Source organism: Scardinius erythrophthalmus (assembly GCF_964197995.2).
Source record: "Scardinius erythrophthalmus genome assembly, chromosome: 2".
Taxonomy (NCBI): domain Eukaryota; kingdom Metazoa; phylum Chordata; class Actinopteri; order Cypriniformes; family Leuciscidae; genus Scardinius; species Scardinius erythrophthalmus.
The window spans coordinates 35709981-35722245 of record NC_138222.1 but is presented as its reverse complement, the minus strand read 5'-3'; the positions used below and the strand labels follow the sequence as shown (position 1 = coordinate 35722245).

The 12265-nt window shown below is 36.5% G+C and overlaps 1 protein-coding gene across 5 annotated transcripts in view; it reads left to right on the top strand.

The window, feature by feature from the left end:
* The window catches only part of lmbr1 (limb development membrane protein 1), a 39487-nt gene that overhangs the window by 25108 nt on the left and 2114 nt on the right, over positions 1 to 12265 (top strand). Inside the window, exons 13-18 of one of the 5 annotated variants that reach the window (XR_014029682.1) lie at positions 991 to 1064; positions 1253 to 1343; positions 1733 to 1799; positions 6740 to 6901; positions 7441 to 7562; positions 12154 to 12227. Coding sequence is in view for 2 of the 5 variants with exons in the window: in XM_081359259.1 (XP_081215385.1) it covers positions 991 to 1064; positions 1253 to 1343; positions 1733 to 1799; positions 6740 to 6901; positions 7441 to 7526 (480 nt within the window). In the remaining 3 variants the exon portion in view is untranslated. Of the gene's footprint in view, positions 1 to 990; positions 1065 to 1252; positions 1344 to 1732; positions 1800 to 6739; positions 6902 to 7440; positions 7658 to 7873; positions 7942 to 12153; positions 12240 to 12265 lie in introns of those variants that run through there. The other 4 variants (XR_014029683.1, XR_014029684.1, XM_081359259.1 and 1 more) reach the window with 4 other exon arrangements.

The following is a 12265-nucleotide window of genomic DNA, read 5'->3' as shown; positions in this document are numbered from 1 at the left end:
CTCTGTTTTTTTAATCACATGTAAACTTTCTTCAGTCCTGACATCAGTATAAACAAAAGCAAGACTGACATTATAAAATCTAGTTCAGATTTTATCTAATCCTGTTAAAAGGATCATCATAAATATTTGTATATGCTCTGTTGATTTTGAATTGGTCTTCTGTCAAGTGCACATCATTAGAATGAGACTGATGATTGATTTTTATTTTATTTATTTATTTTACTTGTCAAGCCCAGACTAAGATTGTTTTACATTGATAAATTATGCCAAATAAATGTTGGCTTTTATTGTAATAATTCTAATCCAAACCTTTAGATCACATCAATGACTTCAAAAGATATTAAAGGCCTGAGATTGAAAAACTTTGTTTGCCAACGCATTTGTTTTGGTTTCTTTTTTCCACATTTTTCTCCTAATTTTTGGCAGCCATTCATTCAATGCAGCCTCTTACTGTAAGAGCACCACTGCTTTTTCATTCTTTTCTTTTTTTTTTTTTGTTTGAACACCTGCTCGCATATTATGCGTGTGTGAGCAGCGGTGAATTTAAAAAGATTTCTTTCATCTGCTTCCATTCATTTCTTCGCCAATTTCACTCTGTCTGTCCTCATTGGTGAGAGGGGAAACTTCGCTAATCTGAGCTTTATACGTTTTATTTCTTCATAATAGCGTTCACTCAGAACAGCTCCAAATATTTGTGCGCTTTTTTCTTCCCACACCGCCTCAAGCACTGAGGTGTCAACACTGTAGTCTTATTTAGATTAACAGCTTCAGTTGTAACAGGAGCCTTCGCGTTGGGCATGTCGCTAAAACACGTCCACTACATGCAGTTTCTCCATGTACAGTAAGAGCATTGCCTCAGTCCAGAACCTAAACCGGCACTTATGAGAGTCATACTAAAAAATTATCATGTTCTGAAACCAAATTTTATTTGGGGAAATTAAGTTTATGAAAATAACCTCTGGCAGTAACTTTCACTCTTTCTTTTGGCAGGAGAGAGATATTGGCAATGCCTCTTTATCCACGTTTGGAGTTGCCCAGGCAGTTATTGAAATTATTCTCATGTTGTATCCTTTGCTGTGTGTGATTTCTCAAATTATGCATGAGCTGTAGTCTAGTGTTTGATCACAGATTGTGTGTGTTTAGTGAGGGGACTCAAGTTGTTTGTTTATGATTGTTGTGAGTGTGTTCTAGAGTGAAATGCTAGTAAAGGGTTTGACGAGAAACCTCTGTGTTAGTCTTAACTCTTGAACAGTTATCTGATGGTCTCGTCTGTGGTTGGCTTCTATAGCCTTCGCATCTTTCAGGAGCTCACTCCCAGAAAGGACGACACTACCATGACGACGGTAGGATCTGCAACACTGCTTCAGTTTTATGGCCTGTTGACACTCAGTCAGATGGGAAAATATTCACACAGTTCATTGTTCATGTTATTCTCTAAAAAAAATTGTTAAATACCTGAATATATTGTTTAGCATCTGAATACAAAAATAACCTCCCAATTATTGCATTATAATATGTTGTACTTCAATGTATAATTACACTGTAACAAGGACACCTTAAAAGAAATTTTAACCTTACAATTTATAATATTATTATCGTGAAAAATTGGTCATGTTGCATTTAGTTATATTTTCTTTTTACCAAAGCTATTGACTATGGAATCTTTTGTCATTTTATATTTAATTTGGAATGATGGAAATGTTTCTTAGACTTGTTTTTCCTTTTCTTGTAGATCATCGGTTGCTGTGTATCTATTCTAGTGCTGAGCTCGGCCTTGCCTGTCATGTCCCGAACACTTGGTAAGGTCCTCCCTGCATGCATGCATACACTATCCTTCATAAGCATCTGTGTATTTCTTGGGGTTGCCATTAACATGCCATGCAATGTTTGTTTGTTTGTTTTTGGACACTACAATTGTTCTACATTATCCAGCTGCACTGACGCACTTGCAGCTTACACATACCTGCAAACTCATTTCCACTGTTCAGATTTAACAAGTAACATTCCAGCAGGATTTGCCATAGAGATTTTACACAAGAATGGAGCGAGAAAATGGACAGACAAGCAGCCGTCACAATAGCTGCAATAAACAACATGGCAAGCTACAGAGACAGCTGTTCAAATAGCCTTGTGTGTGTGTGTTAGTGAGTGAGTACAGTGATTCATTAGGAGCTTCAGAAAATATCAACATTTCTGCTGTGCTGCTGAATAGATGAAAGGAGAGGTTGCATAGAGTAGTTTTTTGTTTGTTTTTGACCAAAGAATTTCATCAACTGTTCATATAAGCTGCTTTTTCACCGTCGTGCCAAACGGTTCTAAGAATGGTTCCAGTTATGTTCTACTTGAGCCTAGTACAGCACGGCATGATTACAAACCTTTCTGAGCCCGGAATTCTCTGCACCGTTGGCTAACCATGCCGAACCGTGCTGCTAGAATACGTGTAGTGACGTCACCACTCAGGATTGGTCACTTATCTCTGTTGCCTGGCTACCAGTTTCTCTGTAGCTGGCTAAGCGCGCTATTTGAGCGACGTAAACACAAAGTCATTATTCAATTTCAAAATTATCTGATCATCCTCCATAACGCAGTATATTTACATCTCATATCATCAGTAAATAGCCAAGGCAAAGACTGACGCATTTGTATTACATTCCAAAGAGTGGCCGTTATCACCACAGTGGAAAATGAAACCACATCCGTGCCGGCTGACCCTGATCAGCACAGAATGGAACGGTTAAGCAAAGAGAACGGTTTGGCCCAACAGTGGAAAAGCAGCCATAGAGTCTCAAACTGACAAATTAAAACTCATTTACTATCAAATAGACTCAAAAACATCCTGCATGTGGATGGAAGATGGAAGTCCTTCAGAAATACTCAAAGGTGTGTGTGTGTGTGCGCGCGCGCGTGTGCGTGTGCGTGTGCGTGTGTGTGTGTGTGTGTGTGTGTGTGTGTGTGTGTGTGTGTGTGTGTGTGTACACATAAGCAGACTGCAGGAGCCTGTTGAAAATGTGGGAAAGGCAAACTGACTTGTGACACTGATTTTTACAGACATTTTACAACTCTCACCTCAACACTTTTTAACGCCTAGATATTTAACTCTTGATTTTTTTTTTTAATCTTGTGTAGGAGCAAGTTACTTGGATTTCTTTATTTTATGTAATTACTAGGGGTTTCCAAAAAAAGGAGGCTTTTGCTAAATAAATCATTTACACATGAGCAGGAAAGTGCAGTTCACCTAAAGTTTTATGCAATTGTTTTAATTCAACATGATCGTCAATGACTATAGGTTATAGACTAAGGATGCACCGAAAGGAAAAATCTTGGCTGAAATGGAAACCGAAAATTCAGGATGCACTTGGCCAAAAATTGAAACCAAAAATAAATGAATAATCAATTAATTAATCAAACTTATTTAATAATAAGCAATCAAATAGCTAAAACTGAGTTGTACAAACATTTTAAATTACACATAAGGTAGTTTTTATTTCAGCTTTTTAATAAAAGACTAGTTTTACTTCAGTTTGTTGGTGAAATATAAACATTTAAACGACAATAAGTGTAATAACTTGTTTTCATGACAGACTTATTCAAACATACATTAAATAATAAAGACTAACAGGTTGAGTAAAATATAATGAATATGTAATACAGTGCATATATTTAGCAAAATGATCTTCTCTAGTTATTTTTTCTAGCTAACTAATGAGTTTATGGACTTTGAATAGCTTTAAGGTGTCATTGTATAGCCTACAAGCTGTTTTATTGACATCTTTCCCCAGTTAGGGAAACTGAGCGATAACATGAGACAGGATTAATTTTTGTATGTTGTAATGTATCTTTCAGCATACCTTCTGGTGTTCACCCATGTTTATTTCGTGCTGCAACTAGTAGTAAAGAGGAGATGTGACGATCGCTTCACGTGCGCTTGATCTGTGCTGCAGCTACAGTGATCTGTCACAGCGTATTAAAGAGTGCCAAAACAACATTTATTGCTTGAATTTGTAATAAAATCAACAGAATTTTTAAGTTGAGGCTTTGCTTCATATTAAAAGTAACAAATCAGAGCTTTTTGCAATTATTGAATGGCAGGAGGGCTACAAATGTTTAGTGAAGTTTGTTCACACATCAACAGAAAACAGCACAGTCGAAAATGTTTAGATTTAAGAAACCATACCAATTGAAAACCGATAAATGAATATCATCAACCCAGAGCTACTGTCCTGACAGCTGACATGTTTAACTGGTATAGCTTATCCACGTTGTGTGCACGCAACAGACGCTGAACGGTCAAAACGTGTCATTGGTGAAGCGATAATTAAATGTCTGTTTTGGACACTGATTTCGGCCCTCCAAAACCATTTTGGCCAGAAACAGCTTTTTCGGCCAAAAAAATTTGTTAGCCGAAATTTCAGTGCACCCCTATTATAAACCTTGTGGTATGTGATGGACTTACAGGTATTATTAGATTGTATGCAATTAATTGAATTCAGGATAATGGTGTGAATGTGACTGCAGCCAAAAATCTGGCATGCTCAAGAGAAACCTTTTGAGAATAAGTTTACTTCTACAGCAAATCAGCATATCCATTTCCAAATCCTTATTCAAATAATTGGATAAATCCTGTTTATAATTTATCATTTTAAATGTGATTATCTTTACAGCTGCCTTTAAACATGCAGTTTAAAGTGCAGAAATTGGTCATTGCCCTCATTAACTGGTAATTAAGTCCAGAAAAGATCTAATTTATTTGTTGTTTAACTTAGAATACATATGCTTTCCCAGGGATGAAAACTTGACCCTGTTTTACCATTTTCAACTTATGCTTTTTCTGATGATGCTTTATATTTTGAAAGTGAAACATTGAAGTTGTTTTAAGTTATCCTCAGGAGTCAGCCTGTTGTGCGCAATGTTTTATTTAGAGATAGTCCAGAAAAAGGTTGAGTTATAATGGTATTTAAAGAAGCACCCAAAAGCTGGAGAGAGAGGAGGAAAAAAGAATCATGCCCAATAGGAATAGCCATTATGCATTCAAGTGGAGGAAAAAGAAGGAAGGCAGATTCATCCTTTCTGACACATGAAACTAGTTGAACTCTAAATTTGATGCATTTAAAGGCAAGTAATTTATAGTCAGTGTAAATTTATTTTGGTTAAACAATTATCTGAATTCAGACTGAATTTAGAAAACACTTTTCTTTTTTTGCATCCATGCAGTCTAAAGTGATGACCTGAGTTAATTCATTTCAAACTGCATGCTGCATTCACTATTATTAAGTTAAGCAAACACTTGTTTGGCAACTTAGCAACATAACACTCAAATTTATTTTGCACAAATACATGTTGTTTGAATGTGCACATGCACTCTGTGGCGTTATATATATATTTTTATATATATATTATCTGATTGAGATGGAGTTGTAGTCATTTCAGAATTGTCTCCTTTTTATCACGTCTTCATCTTGAGCCCTCACCTGTTCTTTCAGTCCTTTCTTTCCAACAATACATTTTCCCCTTTCTTCAATCCTTTTATTCATGCTTGAGACATTGACAGTGAGTTTAAAGCCTGGGACACATCAAACCGACGCCAAAGAACTAGCGCTGATGAAAACTGACTGTGTTGTCGCCTGCGTCGGGGGGAAAAAGCTGCACTTGAACACACCGAGAGAACTACTGCCGACTGTCAGCCAGAATGCGCGTAAATGAGACAATTGTCTATTTCTGCAGATATATTCGTCATTCAAAAAGGGAAATCGACGCTGCAAGCTGCAGATACATAAACCATAAACAAAGCAGTGCGTGCTTAGTGCGTTATCAATCCTGCGAAACACTTTCTTTATTCCATTCCGCTCATGGTGATACTGAAATATTCGCCAAGGAACACTCAGGTAAGATGATGTAACATTAGAACAGCCTTCTATCTGTACCGTTTTTACTTCTTTGCTATTATCCTCGTGCTCTGACTCGTTCACTAAGCTGAACAGCCAATCAGAGTTCCCTCTTTCACGGCCTGACGCCGATTCAACATGTCGAATATTCGGCTGAAAAAAAGCTGACGAGGACCAATTTCTGCCGACGGTGCGGAAGACACTGAGGAATAGTCGGCCGACGCACAAAAACTGCCCGACAGCCGTCCATTGGCTTGGTGTGTCCCGGGCTTAAAGGTGCATTGCGCAACATTTCATGTTAAAAATACCCGTTTTTCTAACCCATACATGCTTAAGCAATTGCCTGATGGGCTGAATGAGCCCTTCTCTGATGACTGCGATTGCCTCTATAATCCTGTACAGTAAAATAAATAAGAGGGATTCGGGTCGGAATTTGAGACTGGGCGTGACGTCATGCGCGTTCAGTTGCAGTGTTGCAGTTTCGCTTGTCGCCAGAGGGGGCATAGTTCTGCAAAAACTCAGAGACTTGCGCAATGCACCTTTAAAATGCCAAATCCTTTTAAGAATCTCCAACCCAAATAAGCAGTCGTGGCACATATCATGAGTTTACATTCTCATTTCACTGATGTTTTATTTTGTGCATGTGGTTCTTTTGTTTGATATTCCGTTAATTCAGAGAAAATAAAAATAATTTGAGAATTGTGGGTTGTAAAAAAAAAAAAATAAATGAATCTTTGCGATATTGTTTTGGTGTAATGCAAACTTGTCTGTTCTGCTGTTCAGCAGCCCTTTTGTTGATTATAAGAAAGAGGTGGTGTTAATCTGAGAACCATTTTTCTGTGTCTCACTTTCTGCAGGAATAACAAGGTTTGATCTCCTGGGTGATTTCGGACGATTTAATTGGCTTGGAAATTTTTACATCGTACTTTCATACAATCTTCTGTTTGCTGTGGTAACCACATTGTGTCTGGTCCGAAAATTCACGTCTGCCGTGCGAGAGGAACTTCTCAAAGCCCTTGGTAATGTATTCTGCCTGACTTCATTCTATTATGACTTCTTACATCTTAGTTTAACCTCCAAATTTCTTTCTGCTCTACATTTCCCTCATTCCTGCACTGTAAAAAAAACATATTTATCACAACTTTTTTACCTTTGTCAAATCAACTTAGATAATTAATGTGGTTCAGATAACATAATGTTTTGAGTTTCTGTTGATTAAATTAATCTTCTTTGTATTAACTCAATTTTTTTATTTCAATGAACTCAATTTTAAGGCAGCTAGGTTCCCAATTTTTTTTTTTTTTTAAGTTAAACCGACAAGTATTTTTTACATAATGTGTGTTCTCTACATTTTCCCCCCATTCCTGTTTTCTACATCTCTTTTGTTGGACTCATGTCTCTGTCTGTTTGTATTCAGAGCAATCCACTGATTGATGATGCATAGGCTACTGTAGTTTTGGGGTCTGAAATGCTAGTTTGTCTATTAGAGAGAGAGTGAGAGAAGAGGAGATCAAATCTGAATCTTTCAAATTCTTTCTTTTTTTTTCTTTGGTTTCAGGTCTGGATAAATTGAATCTGTCAAACAGTACGACGGATACAGAGTCAGGGAAACATGCTGTCAACGGGCATCAGAAAACTTTGTGATAGAAAAATCATCAAGATATTCTCACACAAACACGCGTATGTGTATACAGTTGGCTTTTTCATTTTAAGAATATAGCGGTATACAGTCAGAAAGCATCAAAAAAAAAAAAAAAAATAGAAAAGGGATCATTAGGAAAAGATATTAATGTGAGATGCTTCTAGTGTCAAGTGTTTACCTGATGTGTGGAATGTGTCCATCACCTCATGTGAGCAGTCAATCTACTATACAGTTGTACATGCCACTGAAACTCACTGCAGAATCCTTCCAGCTGAAACCAATCTGAGATTCACAATGATTTAATTTTGGTCAATGTTTGTTGTTCTGCTTGTAAATGCTTTCATTTCAGGTGAGAAAATGTTATTTCCATGCTGACCTGCACATCTAAAAGGCCTCTTGACTGCACCCTTCAATGGGGTATTATTATTATTATCCTCAATACTTTCTCTTTGATTAGTGGAAATATTAAGCCGTTTGCCAAGCTGATTGAGTTTCACATGCAATGAACCGTGCATTAGTCTCATTTAGGGCATATCATTTTCCTCCTGAATTATTGTAGATTTTGTGCCCAGATTTTTTTTAACAGTATTTTGTTAAGTTAAATAGAACTTGTTACATGAAACAGGTTTAGGCCACAAGAGCAGTTCACGTAAAAACAGCACGCACATGAAATATAAACTTTGTTGATATCGACTGGAGAGATGCCATTATTACATGTAATCTTAGAGCTAATGTTAAACTATATTACCTTAAGAATTGCAGAGCTTTGAAGTTTGGCGCTGGGAAAGAAATTGCTGCAGTGTTACTTAACATTTATATAGTTTCAAATATTTTAATACCAAATTGACTGGTTCTAATTAAAATGGCACTCATTACAAAATCAGTTCATGATAATATACAAGCAAAATGTGATCGCCCAATATTCTGACAAATATTCTGAAAGTTTGATTGTCAGAATTGGTCCATATCTGTCAAATGTCTTGCTTGACGTATAAAGTATTGTTATTCTGTGTCTGCCATTGAATATGTTTACGTTCAATTATGCATACATGATCAATTATTATTTATTAGATGATCAATTATAAATGAGGAAGCATTATGATTTGTTTCCTCATGCTGTACTGTGACAATTCAGGTTTGTTGGATGTGACCGAATTAAGTAATGGGAATTGACAAGGAAACTCCCCAAACATGTGCCTTACTCAAAATGTTGGCATATTCTGGGTAGTATTGGAATGTTACTATCAGTGGAGGATCCTAGCTGCCAAATTTCTATTTTGCACTGCAATTGCTCTTGATTCCATCGGTAGGCAAAGTTCAGAAGTGGACATTATGGGTTTGAGTCACTACCAACAACCAGCTTAATATCTTGTTGTGTTTACTTGAATTGGTTGCGGCAGATTGTGTTTAGGAATGTTTCGACCTGCCAGTCACTCTCGGAAATATCACATCAATGATTTAACACATTAAATGGATTGTAGTGTACCATAGTCTAGAATTAGGGAGGCAACAAAAATGAAATGACTGCAGAGAGATGCGTCTCTGTTGTTATAGTGGTAAAAATGCACCAAATATTTTGGAGGAAGGTGAGGCACAATTTTGGGATTAAGATTCCTGTTCTTAAATCTGCTGCTACTTCCTCCACAACCTTTGATACTATGCTATTCTACATGTATTACACAAAGTGATTTTTCCCCCCTTGTTGGGAGAGCATATAACCAGTACATACATCCTTTGAACTTGGTTATCGCTGCAGAGCTTGTTTGCCTTATTTCAGCATCACTAGCAAAACAGCCTTCAAACATCTAGTCTGTACCTCTGAGGCTGCTTTGCTTTTTGCAAATGGAAGATTATTATATCCATGAACATTAAATGTTTTTCCACTCTCTCTCCTGCTGGATTTTCGGCCAGCTTAGCCTGTTTGGCCTTGTGAATTACTGGCATATGCAGATTAGAGGTGACACTCTTGCATTAAACAGGACTGCAGAGCCACACGAGTCGGTTACATGCCTAATAAAGCTTATTGTGCGGTGAAATGAATGTGAAGTCCGAGCTGAGACCGTAGAAAGCAGCAGGACTTATTGAAGGGCAATGAAATGCTTTGTAGCAATGAAATACAGTGTCATAGAAACTTTTTTATTATTATTATTGTTTTGCTTTAACTTTAACTTTGTTGAAATGTTACTGGTCACACATTTATTGTACAATATGCTCTGTATAGTTTCCAAACATTCCCATTCTGAGGACAAAACCAACAGGCTAAAAAGAATATGTAGACCATAAAAAGAACATTTGATGTAAAGCTGCATAGACATCCTGTTTACTCTTCATTGTCTCTTTAACTATGACAAGCCTCATACTAATGTAAATTATGTATGTACATGTATATACAGTATATTTCTCTTTTTATTTTTGTAGAATGTAGATATGAAACAGGCTCTTGAGCCTCATTCATACTATGCTTTTTGTGGAAAAGGCCAGACAATTAGTCTCTCAGCATTTGTTTATTGTAAAAAAAAAAAAAAAAAAAAATCACCTCTGATGCCTTAAACAGGCTTTCTAGGCTTTTTTCCGTTTTCGTCTCCTGTTGTCCGGTAGTGAGGAGACGAGCTGTGAGATGTGTAAATGAGTGAAAGAGTGAGACAGACTGTCAGGGATGCACGATATATCAGCCACCATGCTGGTATCGGCCGATATATGATCCTTTTAATGTTATTGTTGTCGACCTGATACGAAATTTTGGCCGATTAAAGCCGATAATGTATTATTTCCTTCATCTGAGACACTTCAGATGCGCACTGTTTGCCGTGATGCGTTTGAATCGCTTGAAATATGATTGGAATCACTTCGAAAAGGACACCGTTAAGAGCAACATGCGCAGCGCAAGTCTGTCAAATAGGCTACGTAAAATTATAATGAGAAGTGAACAAAACTGTGAAAGAATGTTGGAAATTCTTTGTACGCCGGTGTTTTAGTGTATTGTTAGAGGAAAAGCGCATCCACAGCAGAGTTACACCTTCATCTTGACCTATAAGTTTGCTTGTGCATCCCCAGCCTTTTGGTTTGTGCAATTATAAGTTGTAATATGTTTATTTTGTGTATATATCTGATTTATCTCATGTAGGATGCATTTGGTTAAGAATTAAGGGGTTAGTAAAGCGTGCCGGTGATCATCTTCAGCTTCAGCACGTGCAGCTTAAACAGCAATGCATGACATTAATAACTATGACTGGGACTGTCATATTACATAACATTATAATGAGAACACTATTGTAAATAAACGTTGTGAATTCATTGGGTTTAGTTGCCATGTTTCAGCGCGTTGTTGCGGGTAGAGCGTGTCCACAACAAGGAGTTACACATTCATACTAGCACATAACTTAGTTCATGTTCACTTGTGCATTTGCAATCATTTTGTGCAGATATAATTTGTAATATTGTTTATGTAGCATAAATATCTGATTAATCTCATGTAGGCTTAAAGCGCTTTAGTTTCCCATTCAGCTTTTCAGCTTCAGCACACGCAGCTCAAACAGCAAGGCTGTTATTTGAAACAATAATATAAATTTTAGATGTTTCCTTTTCAAAAACAGTGATGCATTATTAATAATAACAAGCACTTTTGTTTTTCTCGTATTTTCATCAAAAATATGGTTTAATTAAAATCTTTTCATTATTGTCCACGCGTTGGCTATTCCATTTTATTTATCCATGGCATATGTATTTTTATTCTTGACTATCAATGACTAGTTTGCATTATTTAGGAAGTATTTTATTCATTTTTTTTATTTTATTTTTTGGATAAAGAAATTTGGCCATAGGAGTGTAAATTCATTTTAAAACTTGCACTGGTTCAAACTAGGCTACTGAACTGTATATGTTTGATTTATGTTGAAGTGCTTGGGACATGGCTTTTAATGGTGAGACTTTTTTTTTGTAATCAGGCTCTCAAGAATTATATAAAAATGTGGATTTAAGTTTAGATTTATTGGTCAATATATCGGCTATCGGCTTTCAAATTTCGGCCAAATTTTCATATCGGTGCATCCCTTGTTAAGTGTGTGTAACTTTTTTTATTGACTAATTCACTGTGATTCCCTCCCTTGTCAATAACATGGCATACCAAAACGACTGGGTGCGTCTTTTTAACTCAAACTGGCCAAAGGCAAAAGAACCTGTCAGGGCTCTGATATGGAATATTAATGTTTGGGGAGGAAACATTTTAAGAAATATATTGTATTTTGTGGAAAGTTGAAGGATTCAAATGAGGGACACTGAATTCAAAGCCTGTGAAATGGTCATTTAAAATTGACACCTCAAAAATGGGTTCTGTGGTTCAATATGTTGCATTGTTTTTGTATTTTTATTGTCATGGATTTAACCAAGTTTCACGTAAAATACCTTTTCCTCCTGTTGATTTGCACAAAGAATATTTTGTAAGAAAATATCTGGGGAATAAGTGCATGTTGTCAATAATTGTGTCATTTGAAGTAAGCTTTTAAACTTCATTTTTTTTTGTATCACTTTTGTCTGCACAAAGTTTGTAATGCCAGAACATGTTGTGTCATTAACTATCAATACTGTCTGGACAAGATGCTAAATTCTACTCTCTTGTTACTTCTATTTTAGTTTAATTGGCTTTTTGAGGGATGTTGCTGTGCCAGGCTTCACACCTGGTCCTACTTTATGCAGCACAAGGACTGGTGTGTTAGTTGGTGTGTTTCTCAAAATAGAGGCATTT